At 39.0% G+C, this 22245-nt stretch overlaps 1 protein-coding gene across 6 annotated transcripts in view; it reads left to right on the top strand.

Moving 5' to 3' along the window:
* Positions 1 to 21515, top strand: part of LOC124174762 (potassium voltage-gated channel subfamily B member 2) — a 107636-nt gene extending 86121 nt beyond the window's left edge. The window contains exons 7-10 of one of the 6 annotated variants that reach the window (XM_046554214.1): positions 183 to 408; positions 1410 to 1802; positions 9285 to 10459; positions 13209 to 21515. In XM_046554214.1, coding sequence (XP_046410170.1) covers positions 183 to 408; positions 1410 to 1802; positions 9285 to 9553 — 888 coding nt within the window. In that variant the 3' untranslated portion in view covers positions 9554 to 10459; positions 13209 to 21515. Of the gene's footprint in view, positions 1 to 182; positions 409 to 1409; positions 1803 to 8531; positions 8678 to 9284; positions 10460 to 13109 lie in introns of those variants that run through there. The other 5 variants (XM_046554215.1, XM_046554216.1, XM_046554217.1 and 2 more) reach the window with 5 other exon arrangements.
* Positions 21516 to 22245: the final 730 nt, after the last annotated feature.

Consider the following 22245-nt stretch of genomic DNA (forward strand, 5'->3'; position numbering starts at 1 on the left):
TGTCTGACATTTCCTCAATGACATAGATTTTATATCTCGGTGAAATTTTGACGACAAAGATAGAATTGCATAACATATCTGTATTATACGTTCAGGTAATAGTTGACAGTGAATTGTACCTTTGACTTGCAATCGCATATTTTAACTGGACGTTTGCTTTTCTACCCTACTAATAATTACAGAGCGGAAAGCAACGCACCCATTTTGGCGTTAATCCTGATTCTTTATCGAGTATTGTTGGAGTCTCGACGGAAAATACTATCACAGGAGATAACAATAACCAATACGGACTGATCGACAGCCTCAAAAATGGCATCCTGACACCAGCAGATTACTTTGCCTCTCCATCCCGAGTGATTAACCATCATTTGTTTGGAAATGTTGGTGGCTTGAAACATTCCTACTCTGGTAATTGATATCATAATGATTAATACTGCTTACAATTGCAGCTATCGTGGTCAAACAAAATCTCTTGGTGCCCTAAAAACGAGGCAATAATTCTTTTTTTTTTCAATTTTCGAGTCCTCGAATATGTGAGTCCAAAACCCATTTACATGTGTCTACAACACACAATACAACAAGAATTCATCTTTGATGGCATTTTACGAATGCAGCATTGTATATTACATGTATTTATATTCTTTATACACATTAATGGAAAATTCGAAATTTTATAAGCCATGGTAATAGTACTCGATTCAGTACTATTTGTGAAGACTGTGCCATATTTTTAGCGCAGAGTTTGATCCACTGGTCAAAAGCTATACGACATCTTCTGAAATTCGAAGACTGCAAACAAACTTGCCGTGCAATCACTCTTATAACATTTGCAAGCTTTACCGCACCATTTTTCAAAAAACTTGAAACTGTGAAATCATTTTATAAATAACAACGTTGTCCACAAGCATTTGTCTCCATAAAACTACCAAATTTGAAATACCGTAAAATAAGCAGCATTGGCCATTGGCGACTTTTCCTCTTCAGAGATTAATTCTTATCTTCTTAAATTCTCAAAAATTACTTGTATATTAGTGGAAAAATCTGTAAAATCTGTGTTTTACTCTAGACAGTCATGTTGCCAACACAGAAAAACCTCCAGCGCCACAGTCGACCGAGCGCGAAACAAACTGAATCTCAATAAACATAGCATAACCCATGACCGTCGCATCTAACCTTAGAATACGTGTCAATCCAACAAGTCGCTATCCCTGCGGTATTCTAAGGTTGGATTCGGCGGTCATGGGTTATGCTATGTTTATTGATATTGAGTTTGTTTCGCGCTCGGCCGACTGTGGCACTGCAGTGTTACCAACGTAACTGTCTAGTGTAAAAAATTAGCCGTCTCAGATTCATTGTCCCCAAGTGTATACCAATGATTTATTTAATAAGTGTACGTATGTGAATTCTAGGGAAATCTATTGGAAGTAAGCTGTCCTTATCCAGCAACTCGATAGATAGTGAAACAATGCCGTTTTTAGACCGGCACCGTGTTTCCAAATCAATTCTAAAAAAATCAGATATCAGCAATGTTCGATACAACAACGGCTGGGACTCAGATAAGGAAAAACTGATATCAGAAAATACGTCTGCTACCAGCGTGTATGACAGCGAAGGTGATATTCGGACAGATTCGTTACTGATAAAAGGTCCAGTCCTCAAGCTGTCGCAGTCATCTGAACAACAATCTTCTGGGATAATTTTCCAGACGAAGAATGAAAGCAATCGAAACGACGTTTCAGATCATATCAGTACAAAAAACTTTACACCTGCATTATCGAAAACTCTTTTTGACTCACATAAAGGTAATTTTTACTTCGTACATAGCATGATTAGTATTGTCGATCAGCTTATGATGTATTGTTTGAAATCCTTTTGAAAATAAGTATTGTTTACTCTACAACTGAAAAAGAATGGAAACGGAACGATTAGCAGAATTACGGATCTCGTCTCTTTAGGTTACAGAATTAAGCATGTTTTATTCCAATGAGAACCTGTTCGTTTCACCTGTTTATTCGTTTATATTCGATGTTATCTGTTCTTTCCTATCCCGTCCTATCCGCAAGAACCTCTCACAGCCTATTCGGTTCAATTATTCATTTAGAATAGGGGATTGCAATTTTCAATCCGATTCTGTTCTTTCCATCCGAATCAATTCGATTCAATAGGCTGTGAAAGGTGGCGCATGGCATTGTTGCGGATACGACGGGATAGGAAAGAACAGATAAAATCGAATATAAACGAATAAACAGATTAGAACGAACAGTTTCTCATGAAAATAAAATATGCTTAATTCGTTAACCTACAAAAACGGGATCCATAATTCTGCTAATCGTTCCGTTTCTATTCTTTAGCAGTTGTTGTGTATTCCTATCGTCCTTTTTCAAATTCGTTTTTATTCGCATTGTCGGATAAAGAAATCGGAATAGATCATATTGAAAATTCTGTTCTTTTTCAGTTATTGGGTACGTATTATCGACAAAATGATACACACTGTTGAAAACTCTAGTTTTCCCTAATCGCACACCGATCAATGGAAAACTACACATTCAATCGCTGTCTCTAAAGTGAAGAATCTATGCTTAAATTTTAACCATAACGGAAGCATCTATTAAACATAAGAATCAACTGCACATGCACTAAATAATTCAATCTTAATTGTCGGCAAAATCGTCCTGCGGCGATATTTTTATCTTCGAGACAGAAAGCCAACTTGACTGAAATGTGACAAGAACTGTGAAACTTTCACGTATTAATTAGCGAATTGAGGTTATGTTGTTATTTAGATTTATACCTATATACAGTTATTTCTTTCTAAGCTACGCCTTGGGCGGCAGGGTGAAACAGCACCTGCTTAATTTCCTACTTCTCGAAATTCTCAGCCCCGAGATTTGGAAATTATTGTGGAAGCACTGTTTACATGTGATCTTACTGTCCTAATACACAATGTACACTTGGGGACTATGATGAGACGGCTAATTTTTTACACTAGACAGTTATGTTGGCAACACAGAGAAACCTACAGCGCCATAGTCGGCCGAGCGCGAAACAAATTCAATCTCAATAAACATAACATAACCCATGGCCGTCGAATCTAACATTAGAATACCGCGGGGATAATGTTATGGGTTATGTTATGTTTATTATGTGAAAATTTCGCGGCCCTTGAATTTTTTTAAATATATGGAAGGATTCGTCGGAGAGGGTCAGAGAATTTGACCGTGCGTGGTTGCAAATGAAAATCTAAACATGCAACCACGCATGGTCAAATTCTCTGACCCTCTCCGACGAATCCTTCCACATAGTTATGTTTATTGAGATTGAGTTTGTTTCGCGCTTGGCCCACTATAGCGCTGTAGACTTCTCTGTATTGCCACCATAACTGTCTGGGGTCAAAAATTAGCCGTCTCAGATTCATTGTCCCCAAGTGTACATACCGGGACAATCTCTTGAAACTTGAAAATCAACTGCGTATGCGCCAAATAATTCAATCTCATTGGTCGGCGAAATCTTCCCGCAGCGATATTTTTGTCTGCGATACAGGGGGCTAACGGACACAAAATGTGAACATTTCAATTTTCAAAGAGCATAAGCATTAAATTCCGACCGTTCTTCGAAAAATCAACTTTCCGACCCAATAACAAATGCTTCCCAAACCTTTCCGAGTCGCTACCGCAATTATTTAAGATTATTATCTTGAAAATTCGTGTCAACTACATCGCCGCCAGAAATTTAATAAATGTACTCTTGTGGTGTTTAATGTACTTTATTTACGGTAAATACTTTATAAATGTGGAGGACGCTTTTGTCGTGCGTTAGGCCTACAGCCATCTTTCTTTGTGTGACTGATCCCAGGCGTGACCACTAGGTGGCGTATAAGCTCGATCGTGACATCTTCTCTTTTTTTTTAAACAATATAAAATAATTTGAAGTATAAGAATACGGATACAATGTTTAAGTAACATAATCTTTAAGATAGCCGGGTCGGGTAATTGCACGTCCACTACGAGTAGTTGCTCGAGGCGGTGGAGCGTTTTTTTTCGGTGCTTCGGGATTTGCTGCAATCTCAGTAGGAAGCTGTTGTTCTACTTCACGAGTTTTGCCGAAGGTGTTCTCGTTTTCGCGATTCGTCTCCTCATTGTGAGGGAGTTCGTCGAAATAGTCTGGAGGGTGTTTGACTCGAAAGTTTCCGTTTTGGTCTCGATTGAGGTACTTCCTGTTTCGGGTTAGGATTGTTCCAGACTCTTTCATAACTTCATACGCGCGCGGTTTGTCGCTTTTATGAATGACTAATCCGGGTTCCCAAGTCTTGTCTTTGTTCTATATTCTTACAGTTTCGCCTGTCGATAGTTCTGGGAGATTTCGTGATCGGTTATCGTGGAAGTATTTTTGTGATGTTGGTTTTTCGACTAGCTTGGCTCTGATAGGTTCGTTTTCGGGACGTCGATGCTCTAAGAAATCAGGTAGCACTCCGCGTACATTTCTGTTACATTACATTTCTGTTAACAATAATCTATTGGGAGACTCCATACAATTAGAGATCGGTGTGTTACGGAACTCCAGCAACGCTAAATACGGATCCTTCCTATCCTCTTTCGCTTTTTTCAGCATTTTTTTCACCGTTTGTACAATACGTTCGACTACCCGTTACTTTTCGGATAAGTAGGGCTCGATGTTGTGTGTTCAAAACCTCAAGCTTTAACGAATTCCTTGAATTTGTGGCTACTAAACTGCGGTCCGTTATCGGACCTGACTATCTTTGGTATTCCGTGTCTCGCGAACAGAGATTTTATCATTACTATCGTCGTTTCGCTCGATTCATTGGCCAGTAATCCTATCTCTACATACTTAGAGTAATAATCGACCATTATTAGATACGGTTATCCTTGCAAATAGAATAAGTCGACGGCTATTTTCTCCCAGACATTACTCGGTACTTCGCTCGAAATTAATGTTTCGTTCTGGTGACTTTTTTGGAATTTTTGGCAAACTGCACAGTCCATGATCGTGTCTTGAATTTGTTTGTTCATTCCCGGCCAGAAAACGATATCGCGAGCTCTGCTCTTTGTCTTTTCGATGCCCATATGAATGTAGTGTAGCTTGCTGAGGACTTCTTTACGCATTCGACCAGGTACTACTACACAGTTATTCTTGAATATTAACCCATCTGACTCGAAAAGTTCTGTATGGTAAGTGTGGTACGGCTTGGCAATCTCAGGTACGGCTTTGATTTCTTTCGGCCAAGTCATTCGGATCAGTTTAATTACTGTTTGTAACTCGTTATCACTTTCAGTTTCAGCTACGAACTCTAGCTTTTTCTTGTCGCTCATGCTTTCGGACAACACAATATTCAAAACGTGCGTGTTTATATCATCGTCGTTGTTCATTCTTGTCAAATGCGCACGCGAAAGGCTGTCTGCGATTAACAAGTCTTTACCGGGTTTGTAGGTGATCTCAGCATCGTACGGTTGTAACCGCAAACGCATTTTTTGGAGCCTTACAGGAATGTCTGCTATCGGTTTTTTCGAGATGGGTACCAGAGGCTTATGATCGCTCTCTACAAATACAGGCTTTCCTATTATATATTGGCGAAATCGCTCACACCCATACACAATCGCGTACATCTTTTTTTCGATTTGTGCCCAGGCTTTTTGGCACGTCATGAACGCTTTTGAAGCATAAGCTATCGGTAGGTTATTTTGCAAGAGAACTGCTCCTACTCCTGTTCCACTCGCGTCTACGCTCAGCTTGCAATCGGCATTTGTATCATAATACTGTAACACGGGATTGCTTGTTAGTCTCTCTTTGATCTTTTTAAACGCGACTTCGTGTTCTTCTTCCCAATGAAATTCCACTCCTTTTTTTATCAGTTCTCTGAGTGGGGCTGTTACGTCGGATAAATTCGGTATGAATTTGGCTACGTATGTTATCATACCTAACAATCTTTCGACCCCTTTTGTGTCAGTCGGTTTCCTCACTTCCGTGACGGCTTGAATTCTATCAGTATCTATTCTGATACCTTCGTTTACGAAAACATGACCCAAAAACTTTACGTCACTTTTACCGATTTTACATTTCCCGAGATTGATCTTGACACCGTTTTTGCGAGCTTTTGTGAAAACTTGCTGCAAGATTTTGTTATGCTCTTCTTTGTTTTGTGCCCAGATTATAATGTCATTGATATAAACTTCGACATTCGGAACGTCACTAAAAATCTGTTTGTAAAATCTGTGGAAGATCTCGGGAGTTGTTTTAATACCGTAAGGCATACGCAGGAAGCAATATCTACCAAAAGATGTTTGGAAAGTGGTAAGTTTTGAACTCGCTTTCAATAACTCAACCTGCCAAAAAGCCTTGGACGCGTCTAGAACTGTAAAAATCTTCGCGTTTGTCATCTTTGAAGCTATTTCGTCGAAAGTCGGTAATTTGTAATGTTCTCTGAGCAGGCACGAGTTCAGGTACTGAGGGTCTAAGCAAACTCGGAGCGAATTATCCGGTTTTTTCACAAGTACAACCGGATTCTCGAACTCTGTTGGCTCGTCTGTTCGCCTGATAATTTTGTCCCGTTCCATATTCTCAAGTTCAGATCGATAAGCCTCTAATACTTTGAAAGGTACCTTCCTGCAAGGTTCGATGTTCCCTACATATCCTGGCTTCATTTTGAAATCGTAAACGTACCTGAGTTTGCCAATGCTTTCGAACAGGTCTTTATTTTCCTTAATTAAACCCTTTGTTCTCTGAGCCTTATTTAAGCTTATTTTCGCTACTCGAGTTAACAGTTTCAACTTTACAATGCTCGGTAACCCCATGAGCGGTGTCGTTTTTTCGCAATCAACTACGTAGAATACAAGATTTTCTATTTTACCTTTAACTTCGCACGCCAATTCTACTTTATTTACGACCGTGAGTTTACATCCGTCGAAGTTTGACTATTTTTGGCCGGTAGCTTCGAACTGTTTTTTCGGACCAACTTTCCGATACTCGTCTAATCCGATCACATTTGCTCCGGCACCCGTGTCTAATTTGAACGATATTGCTTTCCCGGTTTCAGCGAACACTATTTTCTCGTACCAATCCGAAGTTGCGCGATCATTACCTGCTACATTTCCTAAGAAAATTGTATCTGGATCTTCGGTTACCGCGTCTATCTTTTGACAGCTTCGACATACCTGCGCAAAGTGATTGTACCCATTGCACGCTTTGCATTGCTTATTGAAGGCTGGACATCTATTCGCTTGATGTCGATACCCGCATCGTTTACAGGACGATTGATTCTGCTGCTGCTGATTTGGCTGTCCGTTGTTCTGCTGCTGCGTATAGTTTTGTTATCGTCTGGGTGGCTGGCCTTCGCTGCTACTTTGCTGTTGGTACTGCTGCTGTTGTCTCTGCTGCCCTCTGCCTCTGTTGCCACGCGGCTGGTTGCGTCCTCTACTGAACGGTTGCTGTTTTTCTTTTTGTTTTGTTAGGACGACATCTATTTTCTCGGTTGTTTTTAATGTTTCAATTCGCTGATTGGCTAGTTCGGCTGCTCTACACAACAGCGTACACCTGTCGAAACTCAGGTTTTCTTCTCGGAGGAGCCGATCCTTTAGCTGTGTGTTTCTTATGCTACTGATGATGCGATCTTTGATCAGGCTATCTTTCAAGGCCCCAAACGAACGATCTTGACTCAATTTTTTCAGGTCCGTCAAGAAATCCTCGAACGATTCATCCGGTTTTTGATTTCGCTGGAAAAACACATGTCGGCACACACTTTCATTCTTCTTTCGCACACAAAAGTTTTCGAATGCATCCACGACTTTGTCGCAGTTCTTCGCGTCCGCTACACTGAGCTCGAACGTGTCGTATTTTTCTTGTGCCTCTTCTCAGATGGCGTGAAGCAAGATAGCTATTCTCACTTCAGCGGTTTTGTTATTCGATTCCATGGCTAGCAGATATATACCGAACTTTTTGAACCACTTCTTCCAGTTTTCTGAAATATTCCCACTAAATGAGAGAGGTTCTGGCGGCTTCAGGTTGAGCGAGTGCTGCGCCATGTTTTCTTCGTCACTTTCTCTTCCAGCAAGTGCTTCGTCGACTAATTCTCATCGTTCGTCGATTCTTCTAGGGTTACCGTGACGTCTATGGCGTCTTCGAAATCACTAGTAGTGTCGAGTCCAGACTGCGCCATGTAATAAATGTACTCTTATGGTGTTTAATGTACTTAATTTACGGTAAATACTTTATAAATGTGGAGGATGCTTTTGTCGTGCGTTAGGCCTACAGCCATCTTTCTTTGTGTGACTGGTCCCAGGCGTGACCGCTAGGTGGCGTATAAGCTCGATCGTGACAAGAAACAGTTTGACAGCTAAAACTCTTAATGGCCAGCCTGTACGAACGGCCGATAAAACTCGCGCATGCACGGTTGATTTTCAAGTTGCAAGGCATTGTCCTGGTATACGATCGTATCTGATTATTTTTTCCCGGAAATAGGCAAAATAAGTGACATTTAATGCAGTTGGTAAAGACTAATTATAGCATCCTCTTAAGGTTAGCCGGACCCTGATTGTGACTTATTTTTCACTAGTGGAAGCGGTACCAAGCGCCATCTAGACCAGTCAGAACAAAGCTTTAAACGGAAAATCTTCTTTTCACGAGTGAAAAATAAGTCAGTATTAGACCCCAGAAAGTCGGAAAAACGGTTACTATTCACCTTGACCCTTATCCTGAAATTTTATCGCTTGTGTTACGATGAAACGGTGTTATAAGTAACAGAGCTTAATGTTTTTTGGTTAGTTAGCACCTTTACATGCTCACGGCATCCTCTCAGCCTTGTCAACTTAAATTTGCCTTGAATTTTTGAATATTTCAAAGCCAATTTTTTTGTGGTCCCTTCAAAATATTCCGTAGTAGACATCAGGAATTTATCACCCTATGAATGTTTCATTGCGTCAAATTTCAGCAATTATGTTACTTTATCCCATGAACAATTATTATTGATCCATAAAATAAAAAAGTAAATCAGTTTAAAAAACTTTTGTCATTATTTGCTTGTTCTGATTTTCAATGGTCGAGGTTGTTCCACGCCTTGAATGGAATTTAAAAATATTATATAATTCAAAAACATTGAGCTCTGTCACTTGTTTACCGTTTCATTTGAACACAGAACGCGTATGAGATTTTACATCAAATCGGATGAAAAAATGTATCCCCTTTCAATTCAACATTCTTAGAGCTCAGTCTGCTGAGTTTCATCGTTTTCTGTTATCATAATCCCCACAAAGAATTAATGAATGATATATTTATAGATGCACGAGACGAAATGGTCACAGACAACAAAGTCAAAGAGTGTAACGACGATAGTGCACAAGAGGATTACAAAAAGAGCGAAAGTGCGACAGGGAAAAGTCAACACAATACTCTGCTGATTTGTCCGCCGCAGTCAAACGATGAAAATATTAGGGAAAATAGCATCCATCGTGAAAGGAAGAAGCCAACACCGAATAAACCGAACACGAATCAAACCACCGCTATTCGTTTGAACACAAATTCAAACTGTTGTAGCTTCGCTACGTAGCAGAGAAGTCGTTACGTGTATATGTAATAAAGAATGGAATTAATCTACAAGGGAGACTGGAAGTTCTGATATCTCCTTAAGGCAAGACCCTAGTGAAATTTGAAAATTCGACTTTCTAACATTTTGGATGGGTAAATCCGGAGCACTTTGGTAAAATATGGTTGTGGCGTCAGTAGCTATTATTATTATTATTATTATCTTCAAAAATTCAGAATAAAAGTCAAGTAAAAGTAAAAGAGAGAAATGCAAATGATTTTCGCATGGTTGTAAATTTATAGTAAGATAACTTGGAACAAGATCAAGATTACTATATATATTGTTTTACACGAAACTGTCCACACATAGTAAGATTAACTAGGTATCCTTGACAGGTCAACTGTGACATCATCATCGTATGAGACGTATAAATGTAATTCCATTATCCACAACTTCACAGTTGCAGTATCAAGTGTGTGCAGGTACTCATAATTATTCATTAGTGAATTCGTGTATAAATAATCCCAGTAACATTCAAAGCTACACTGCAATAAATCATAATAATAACAATATTACTGACATAATTAAAGAGCTTCATATAAGAGGGTTGTGAATAATTGAGAATCAACCGTATAGTTTTAATGATTTGTTTGATTTCCAGTCCCCGTGAAACTTTATCATTCAAAGAAATCACCAAATCCATAGATATCAAAAAATCTCGACACCTTTCTTTCGAAGCCTGTATCTCAGAAACTACTGATTTTTGGGAATTGTGTCCATGAGAACTTTTGATTGGGAGGATATGTCCTATAACATACTGAAAATCCAGCCAATTCGACCGGGATCCAATTTGCGTAAGGATTCTGCGGGGTCTTTTATCGTTCGACGGACCATCCGTTGGCACCTAGTTGCCTCTAAAATATACAAATCGTAGGTTCCAACAATAATGTTACGGTTATCTGTACTATGATACCATAATGATTTTCAACAATAAAATGTAGCAGTCACCTCCAATCACCCTATTTCAGATTTAAAATATGGTAAATTCAATTATATTTTTCGGGGAATGTCAATTCTTGAAACTTCTACTCAATTTTAAATGTTGAGTTCGTTTTCTTAATCTTTACACGAAAAATATTGCTAGGGTTAACGGTGATTCGTATAGTTAACCCTTCATTAGGCGCATGGGGACGTAGAAATCCCAGGTATATTACTTGTTTCCGCTGCTACAAAAAAAAATTTACGGTGTTGCTATTTTCAGTACCTTTCAGAAACCTTTCAATAAAGCCATTCTCTATGTTGGCGTCCTGTTTTCGCCGTTTATTCCGCAACAATAAGTCATTAAACTCCGTCAGGGTCTCCACGGACCTACAAGTTCGTTTCTACAAGTGGCGGTTGAACAAAATCGTTTCTACAAGTGGCGGTTGAACAAAATCGTTTCTATAAATGCCGATCCTACAAGTTCGTTTCTACAAGTGGCGGTTGAACAAAATCGTTTCTACAAGTGGCGGTTGAACGAAATCGTTTCTACAAGTGGCGGTTGAACAAAATCGTTTCTATAAATGCCGATCCTACAAGTTCGTTTCTACAAGTGGCGGTTGAACAAAATCGTTTCTACAAGTGGCGGTTGAACAAAATCGTTTCTATAAATGCCGATCCTACAAGTTCGTTTCTACAAGTGGTGATCCTATAAGTGCGTTTCTACAAATGGTGGTCCTACAAGTTCATGCCTACAAGTGGCGTCTAATGTATGAGAAACGAACTCGTAAGACTGCAACTTATAGAAACGAATTTGTAGGATCGCCACTTGTAGAAATGAACTTGTAGGGCCACCACTTGTAGGAACCAACCTGTTGGAACCAAACAAGAGACACGAACTAATAGGATCGCCACATGTAAAAACGAACTTGCAAAACTGTTCACTTGTAGAAACGATACCTTCTCGCACCGGCATTACTGATCGGGGTGTATAACAGGAGTAAGTATTATTTGTGACACAGAACTAAACACACAACAATGTCTTTATCTATGTCAGCTTGAATTTTAACAAAAGTTGAAGATTATGTTATTATAAAATTGGGGAATTATAAATATTTATTTTCTCAGTACGTGTACTTTTTCGTTGGCCAAAAAAAGTGCTTTTTCTAAATTAATAAAAACTGTAAACATTTATTAAATATGGTACGCCATGAACTATTTTGTTTGTTTATATCTTCATTTCAGTCAGCAAGCTTATAAAGAAGCAGTTTTGTGCAAAGGAATAGTATCTTTTTGCGTTATCGTCCATAGTAGTCGAATTTTCGGGTTTTTTGACTTTTGAGATGAAATATTTTTCATTTATAGTTATCAATGAATTTGAAACGTGCAACCCGTCAATCCTCACAGGCACAATTTCCAGAATAAAACGTTTTTATTTATTTGTTTCGGCAAAGTAGCAAAATCGCGACGATCGGGTGAGGATTTGTAGTTCGTACTCATTGCGTCGTTATTTCACTTGCTAGTTCAAATGGTCCTAATGTAGTTCGCACAGTCACGTGCAGTATTTGCCTGCCTGTCTCTACCTCGAATCCTGCTTGCCCATGTCGCACTTCACAACAGATCAGCTTGTCGCATGTGTATTTACTTTCGTTAAATCATGTCTGTATATTATCTATGTGTATTATCTCGATTTTGTAAGTCCTCAGTTGTTGTACTGATATCTCAGGATACAGATCGTATCGCTGTATCGAATAAAGTACTTTGTATCATTGTTTCAACTCTTCTTTGGCGCACTTACTTCTGGCCACGATTTTGACACGCCGGTTCAATTTGCCTCGGATGATGCTTCATCCACCTGTCATTAACAACCCTTTCGTGGGATTTTAGCTTATGAAAAAGTGAGCATTCAATGAAAAATTCGTCCGGATTAAAATGACCCAGAGTTCCCAACGAAGTTAATAATCACCATTTATCGTTAATAATCAACCCGGTTCATTCGCTACAGTTCTTTATCGTTAATTCGCGGATCCTACGTCGATAATCTACAATCTCTGCCTATCTCTCCAAACAGTATTGGAGATGAACATATTGCATTAGTTAAATGGGGTCTTCGAAGACCCCGCACGTTTACTGGAATTACGAAAGTTGATGCGCCTAATGAAGGGTAAATGCCCGATATATATGTGGGGAGTTCCATACGAAATGTGCAATTGATTATTGACTTTTGGCCCGGACGTACAGTTTGGGAACTACAGCGATGTGAAAAAAATAATTACATATTTTGGATTTGGTGTAACTCGCAACTTGTAAAAGGTAGAATTTTTATTGTATAGAGGAATTTTTTTTACAACCCATAAATGGACTAGACCAAGTTTGAGACAAATCGGAAGGGGTGTGGGCAATCAATTGCACATTTCGTATGGAATTCCCCATGTATATATATATTATTATATTATTATATATATATATATATATATATATAAAGATATATAATAAAATATGGCCAGAAAATACTCCTATGTTCAAAAGTGATACTTGGTATTGGAATAATCGTTAACCTTACATTTTTTTTTAATTGAAGTATCTCTTATCTATGGAAAAGTGTTCTCATGTATTGAGTTACTTGTTTATCTATGTTGGGACACATATATTGTAACGTGTTCGACCGCCCCACCGGCTGGTTGAGCAATCAACATTACAGCTAACCACACCGACGCAACGCAACGAATGCATACAAAGGACAGATCACACCCATGACGGACGAACCAACACCGAGACTAATCCTTTTGTCGTTCCGGCATCGTCCACTGCCGCAGGACATCGGTATAAATAGGAAAGCCTCGGACACGGCCGGCAGATACAAACGTAATTGGGTTTTCGTAAAACATGTTCTCTGAAAAACCAACATATCATATAATACTAAGTATATGATATTTGAAAAAAACGAACTATACTTACTTTAACAAATAATACCATGTTCACAAAAATTGAGTTATGTTCAAAGGACAGGCATCTAAATTACGTAGAACCCGTTGTAAAACAACCAAGAATTTAAAACAATAAAAACCTTTGAACCTTGAACGGCGTGCAGTAGTAGGATGGCATAGCGCCTTTTCGACTCATTTCACGTCGTTAAACTATATAAAGCTCATCCTGAATCTGCAGCCTAATTTAGCTTAATTTATACATAGGCGAACCCCCTTTTCGAAGTAACAATAAAAATAATAAAAAGGGAGTAATGCATACACGGAGAGACATTTTATAGAAAGATTTATTAAAATCACGACCAGATTTTACTATTCTTTCTCACAGTCTGGGGACATATCGGCATTTTATCATAAACTCCTATGTTGCGTGGTAATTCTCAAGGTTACCAATTGTTATAGGAATCTAACCTACAAAACTTTTCATTTCTATATGTATATATATTATGGGGATTACACAGCAGATATTATATTTACATCACATTTGATAATTAGAGGGTTACGTCAGCCCCCTGACACACGCTGCTAAAAGTGGTTCGCAAAATTTCCCTCGATTCTGCCGCCAATCTCCACCACTAGTGGCGCTAGTAGTTGTCTGACAAGCTTGCGCGCGGTCAGCGAGGGCAGCGAGCGTGTCAGAAGTCTACTAGCGCCACGTAGAGGAACTGAAAAACGGGGACAAAACGCGTACAATTTTTTAGTATACGAGCAGTGGTGAGTGTCAGGGGGCTGGGTTACGTAATCAGTTCTTCGGCTCACTGAACTTAACCTTACGTATTCTAGTTACATATTCATGTTATAAATGTGGTTAGGTATTACCTGATGATAACTTGCAGCGCTAGCGAGAATCCATGTATCAGTCTGTATCGGCGCAGGCGAAGTGAACCCCGCGAAATTTAAATCTCATAAAAAAAACAATGGTTGTCACGGATTAAGCTGCGATGCTCGGCGATTATCGGATGTACTTGAAAATTTTCGGCGATGAATTTGCTATTCTCGCTGGGAATCTTTGTAATACAAGTTCTCGACTTGTATTATATTTTGATGCAGTCAGTCCAAGATGTATTACATATACCGTTGAAGAATATTCTTCAGTCAACGCATCTACTCTACATTCCTGTTTGGTATGGGAAATTCACCAGTATTTTACCGAAGAAGTATTAAATTGCGGGTTCATTATTCCCATTTCTTCAGTATCACTTAATAATACGGGTACTTCCTTCTACTACTTTCATTTTCACTATTTACGGATTACAAACATTAGCGCTCGTTCATTACATGTTGCTCTGGTCGACTAGTAAAACGACGTATTCGGATACAAGCTTTTCCTTTCACCATAAGAAATATTGCAAAAAATGCTGATATATCCCTAAAATTCCAGTAAGTACAGGACTTGAATCAATTGGTCTCTCCGTGTAATGATGAATAATTTGGTAGAAAATTTAACGTCGTATAAGAATTTAGCAGCGTAATTGAAAAATTACGTATTTTATGATTTGCTTTATCAATTTTTTTCTCCTTATGTTCTTACATGTGCATGCGGCACCCCTGTTGCCACAACTTTGTAAATATCTGAATAACTTTTGTTTTGATTATTTATAGCTTTACACTAGCTTGCTTGTTTATTTGCTAACATTTTGTGAATTGCATTAGAATCAAACAATTGAGCAGGGAGCAGCAACGGACTACATCTCGCGTTTGCAAGGCAGGAAGTAAAATCAAGAACTAGACACTTTACGGGTATAAAAAGCCACTATTAGCGGAGGGACTACGGCAACATTTTGATAATCTACGTCCGTGAACGTAGTGTTAAGCCCAGAGCACAGGAAATGCAGTAAGCCCTGTGCCGTTACACACACAAGCCGGAGACGCGCTGTCCGTACACCACTACATCGCTGTGATTAGCTGGCGGCTGCTAGCGCTATGTATTGGTGCACGAACAGCGCGTTCCCAGCTCATCTGTCCGACGCCGCGACGGTACACAACTTACTGCATTTCATGCGCTCTAGCCTTAGCTTGGCGACGCGACGGTCACGGCAAGTCAAAACTCATTTTCTGGACAGCAGCGGCGTAACCGCCTTCGTCTGCTTAGAGACACGGACTACAAGCCAATACACCCGAATCTGCACAAGGTAGCAACGGAGTGACATCCCGCGTCAACTATAATACAGATAAACAAAGACGAGAACTTTTGACAGACAATAGTATATTGTGTAACAAGGAGACAAACTTGATCTTTTCGGGCCGAACTATGGTTTACAATATGAGTCGTAAGTGGCTAAAGACAAATATTGCAAATACGCGAGGCGAAAAGACCGTTTCTTCTTTGTTGCACACGATTCTTTACAAAACAAGAGCACGGTTTTACATACAGGTCTGGAAACTCGCTCAAAATTTCAGTGGTAAGGGTGTCCTCTTATTGAAGCACCGGCCGTTCCGCCTAGTGATCACGAGTGTCGTTGCTATTGAGGGATTCAGGATGTGTGGGAGAGACGGAAACAGATTTCAAAACCACGGACCATGGAGACTAGAGTACAGGAGTCCGATCTCCATTGGGAAACATACGAAAAAATCGTCCTCGAAAATTTGTCGTTTAGTAGTTCTAGATTTGATCCAAAGCATCGCTGTCATCGTAAAGTTCCGAAGTGAAGTTGGTAACAATTGACTATATATGTGTATATAAACATCGATCGTGACCAAAATGAAATTGCCCCTTAACTGAAAGGGAATATTCTTGGGTCTGGTCTCCCCACCACTCGTCGGATCCTTGCGATATCAGGGGCGTTCAGCGTCAGCCAGCGCAAGACTTATTGTACGGATTTTTGATGCTAGATCAAACGTACGAAGCATGGAGACCAGAGATAGGAGCCCGAACTGCTATGCTAAATGGAAAGTGAAATACGTCATTAAAAATTAGTCGCTGGATGGCGCTGGAGGGCTCAAAAGGCTTCAGTCGAGTGCTCGTCTCTGGCGTCGTCCCGGCCGCCGGCGTCGTCTAAATTCTCGCCGCCATATTGCTTGTGTATACTTTATATACCTAGTCTCCATGGTTTCCCCCTTGGTTCCCCCCTCATGGCTTTGTGAATTGTGCCTCGTCGCGGTCCGCTCCCATCTCATACCTGCTCGAACTGGAACCGTTTGAGCCTACTAGCGCCGCCTCGTGACTATACATTTATGTTCACTCAACTAAACCGCAGTTCGTGTTCCTGTCTCTAGTCTCCATGGTACGAAGACCGGACTCCTGTACTCTAGTCTCCATGCCACGGACGGTCAACAATCTGTTTCCATCTCTCTCGCACAGCCTGAATCCCTCTATCGCAGCGACACTCGTGGTCACTAGGCGAAACGGCCGGTGCTTCAATAAGAGTTTCCAGACCTGTATGTAAGACCGTGAACAAGAGTATGTCACGGGTTTTTTCACGAAGCACAAAATTGAGGTTACGGTCACACAATGTCAGATTTGTTCGCGACAACGCATGCGCGCAGTAGAGTAAGACCACTTTTAACTCCTAAGACTTAAAAGTGGTCATATCTACGTATTGTCGATATAACCTGTGACTTTTTTCTTTACAGACATCACTCAAATAAAACCTGAAAAATCATTTGAATTTCTGAAAAGTCTATGAAATACCCCAGTTTCACCAGGGTCCTCCCTTGAGGAACGATATTGTCCATGTTTACTAACAGGAATGATTTCTTCGAAATTCGGCGAAAGAGATCTGCTGAACCAATTGTCCTTTCGTCATTTGATAATTTATATGGAATAGACGCAAAGTGGCACACGAAATTCGCCAAATCTGCAAAAATTATTTTTTCATCCACCGCAAACAGTAGCCATGTGACTCGTTTTAACTATTATCAAAGTTACACCCCATTGATGTTAAATAAACGTTTAACAGTCGTGTCCCGCAAAGAATTTCAAATAGAGCCGACTGAAAATATCTTAGTTTTATGCTAAAGTAACATCGAAATGTGAAAAATTGCAATTCATGAAAATAGGTGATTGCGTATAGCTCAGAAACCGTGCTAATCGGCGGTTCCCGCATACTTGACAGAGCGTTCAGTGCGTGAATCACTGAAATATGCCCTAACTGGTACGCAACAAGCCATTTGAGTTATCCCCCCCCCCCCCCCCAATCTCAATCTACAGTAAACTACAAAAATAAATGTAACTTGTCGCAAATCCACCGGATTAAAAGTATATTAGATCAGAATAAGCCTCATAATACGTCCAAGAAAACATAGAATACGAGTATCAATTGAACATCCATTTGGAATACTCACCTTCGATATTTAATGAATCAATTTACACCAAAGAAGTATGAAGTAGGTATATTTACACTTATACCAAATGAACATCCGAAACAGAGCCAATATTTACAGTTATATATCGATCATACGTAAATTTTACAAATCTGGTGAAAATTACATTATTTTGTAGTTATTCTAGTTACAAATTTTAAAACGACTTATAGTGATACGTTCACTCAACAGTTGAATCTTTCACATTTCACGTTTCCTTTTTTTTCTATTGAAAATTCATAGGAAATAAAATTAAAACTTAAGTAAAATATTTGAGACAGAAAATTGTTCTAATACTATCTACTTTTAAAGCAATTTTCACCGATTCCCACGAAACTATTTCAATAATCAATTGAATTTCCCGCGACATTTGACAAATTGAAAACAAGCAGCATGACCGCCTCGTAGCTTCAATCCTTCACAAGAAAATAACTCGGGATACCGCATCCTGTTAGTATAGATATCAGTGGCGGAAGCCAGTGCTGCTTTGCGTAGTGCTGTCCAGCCGTAGTAGAGCTCACAAACATGGAGTGAACATACCGGCGTTTTCCTTTAATCCTTTAAGCCCTAGATTACACTAAAGATTTATCGTAGACAAGATTACCAAAATACTGGTAAAAAGTGATATTGCACTCCATTTGTTTGATATCAATTTTTTCTGCATCTATTTTTCACACGGAACACTATAATTTTCTGAACAAATTTTTTTCAACACGGTGTCCTGGGTAGACACTGCGCTATCGGTGTCTCAAACACGCGTTTTCAATATCTTTTAAGGCCATCATTCAAGTACACTTCGAAAAAGCGATCAGGTCAGACACTGCGTACAAAGTACCTGATACTCGCATTTTGGGGTCCGGGGTCACTTATCGATTTTATACGGACTTTGAAAATGCTATAAGAGAAAAATATTGAACTTGTGCTCCGGTACTATGACGAAATATCCAGTACAAAATGAGGTCATCTAATTGGAGAACGATGAAAAAGGCGTATTTGAATCCATTAATGTACTACGTATCAACCATATCTCCAGGAATGTTCGGTAGGTTGTGAATTTACAGTTAATGGTGTACAAATCGACTGTAAATTGAATTGTCGTCAAGAAAAGTAGTCAAGCGAAACTGCGAAGTTTCGATACTTACCAGAATTTTTGATTCCATTACATTCACTGTGACGTGACGTGTTTTATAGGATGTTTAATTTTCGTTTTGGGTTTGTCTTGATCTGGATATTTTTCAGAGCATTCTTTGACGTATGGTTGGCACAGCTTCGACTTTTGGTTTATTGACAGTTACTACCATACCTCAGGCGAACTTGCCGACGTCCTGACAACTCCAAGTCAAGTTTCCAGTTAACCACATTATACCACTTTAATTTTGTTAACCCATAGTCGACATTCGAATAAGTGGGCTATCTGGGTAGGCTTTGATAATAGTAAGAATAAATCACTTGGCTACGGGATGTACAAAAAGTAAATTATTCCCAATATCGGTGAATATCACAGGCTAGCGCGAACCTATTCTCCGTAAATCATCAAATTCCATAGGATAAATTGATTCATTAACATCATTTCGGAATAATTCTTGAAAAAAAAATTGTTTCGTATAATTTAGCTATCGCATCCCAGTAAGCTGTTTTAACCCTAGTCACATACACCTATGGAAATTTTCACGTTGCTTACACAGGGTCACTCAGACCCAGCCAACTTTGGAACGTTATTACCTTAGAAAACATTACGGTATGCACAGTTACAACTCGAAGAAAATTCTGAGACTACATGTAATAACTCAAAAATAGACTACAATGTTATTTATAGCAAAAAAACGCGATCGAGGATGTGGCAGAAATTCTTCAAGGAAAAAGAAGTGAAAAAATACGCAATACAGTAGAACCTCGTTTATCTGAGGTCATATGAGGAGAGTATACCTCGGATGAGTGAAATCTCAGATAATACGGAAAACATATACAATCCAAGCGATTACGACGTTTTACCCTTGACTCCAAAATCGGAACTGTGGCGTTGATAACTCGCAAACATCGCAAGAAACTTTTACAAATTTATGCATATTCTAAGATTCTAACGCAGAGTTCTCGGATGAGATGGGCGTCTCGGATTATACGGAAACTCGGTTAATCGAAGGTCTTATAAGCAAGATTCTACTGTACATGCCAGGGATCTCTAAGACCCCATTTTTTAAATAACTTTTTATATTACTTGCACAAACAACCCTGATTCAAGCGTGCTAACTTTAAAATTATACGTTAAAATCGGTGTTGGGGCCAACTAGACCTCATATATGACTAGGGTTAAACACGGAGTCACTTAACCGATTTAAGAGTCTTTATGAGATTCGATATCATTTCACCATAAAACATCGGTTGAGCTGAAATTTTTGGTGAAGGTCATTCAAATTTTAAGGAGTGCGCTCTGGTCAGCCAGCGCCAATGAATTATCACATGAATTAAAAACCTATTAAATTGCGAAATATAACCTGAAATCTCGTCTCGGTACGAAGTAAATAGATTAAGAACCTGTCCGATATTTATCCAGTCCATGCTGAACAGAGCATACTTTTTGACAATAGCACAATCATTCTGCAAGCAATTCCAAACTGATTTGAAGATTTGAGGAAAAATTAAACCGATTCTCATGAGTACTCTTAAATCAGTCAAGTAACCCGTTGCTCAGAAGCCTTAACAATTGGCTTACGTAATTTGTAAACTTTTAACTAAAGATAGAGCAGGGACATATGGTTGAAATTTTACAGGTTAGTTTTACGTTTGGAATTTTGGCAGATTTATCATGTATGTAAATAGGTAGGGTATATGTATAGTTCTAAGAGGCAGGCTGTTCAAATTTTACACCAATCGCGTGTTGGGTGCGGACACAGTGTTGAATTTGACTTCAGTTATTCTTTCACGCTCTTGCACACTGTTCTAAAGTATTGGCTAAGGAATAAATAAATATCGCAGAGTTTAATATCATTGGGCATTCAAAACTAATCAGTAAATCAATCTGAAAAAATATAGTTGAATATACAAATATGACATACAGGGTGGTCCATTTTAATTGCCATAGGTGAATATCTCATAAACCAGATGAGATTATTTGTTTATTTAAAAGTCCGTATACTGTTTTGTATCATATGGCACTAGCTATTTAAAATACGACTTTTTTGCAATAATATATTGTAAGTAAGGCAGCCGTTTCGGAAACTTTTCTCGCAGGATATCCTCCAAACATGTGCCGGCCGGGCACTCGCTCAGCGCATTAGCGGTTTCGATTTTTATACGTAAGCAAAGTGTCGAAATAAAGTTATTATTATTAAGCGATTTTAACCATTTTTGAAGAAGAGCGGTCTTCCGCTAAACTAAACGAATACATATGTTGAAGGATAATTCAATTGGACCGATATTTTAGGTATGAAGCTAGCCCTTCTAAATCCCAATTGGACTGATGCACCGCCTTAAAACATTATCTTCTCCCGTCGAAACCCTCCAAATTGTGCATAAAACTGTTGTTTCTACCAGTCTTTGGGATATTTGCCAAGGGTGGTAATTAAAATAGGCTAGCCACCCACATGTTTCACAGCATTCTTGTATAGATGAGTAGAAGAAATTTTCAATAATTTCGCTAGCAATAGTTGCGTATATTGTTAGTTGTGATTCTACTGAAAATTGTTCAATAAAACGTTAAAAACCATGAGAATAATTTCAATATACATATATCTAAACAAAACTCCACCTTCCGATTATCAAAGTGTCGGTTTTAACGTTACGTTTTATTTAAGCATCTATGTTATGGACCAATACCTCCATCCTATCGCAAATCCCGAGTGGTAGCATGGAGAGGTAAGGACTCACTGTACGGTCAAAACTAAACGTATAAAGAATATTTCACATCTCTTAGTTCTATATATATTTGTTCCTGTATTCCATCCAACCAAAGTTTTCCACGAGCATTCTGCAAGAAGTCAACGTCGCCAAAAGAGGAAGAAAGGCTGAGATACTACGATTATCTGTGCGCTGTTGTACTGGTCTTACTACCGTAGCGTCTATATTCAGCTTAAAAACGGGGCACAAAGGTCAATTGTGTGCCGAGATGCTGTCAATGTAAAATACCTAGCAGATGTTTCATCGCTTTGGCGGAAGTACCTGAGTCTCTGACATCATCAGTTCCGTATATTCGTCATTAGGTATTAGTATAATATATAACATAATAAATAATATAATATAATTATGTAATAAAAAACATAATATATCATGTAATAATAATTACTACCGTCATTTACCGCACAACCACGCCAACCAACTGACTAAGGACACCGAGTCGGATCAAGGCCTGATAAAATTGGGTTAGTCAGCACTGATTTAAGGAGGTGACCTAGTCAATTTCGACGTTGACGTATATATCTCCAAATATCAAAGTCGATGCATCTCAAACGCCAAAAC

The sequence above is a fragment of the Neodiprion fabricii genome, chromosome 2 (genome assembly GCF_021155785.1).
Source record: "Neodiprion fabricii isolate iyNeoFabr1 chromosome 2, iyNeoFabr1.1, whole genome shotgun sequence".
Classification (NCBI taxonomy): domain Eukaryota; kingdom Metazoa; phylum Arthropoda; class Insecta; order Hymenoptera; family Diprionidae; genus Neodiprion; species Neodiprion fabricii.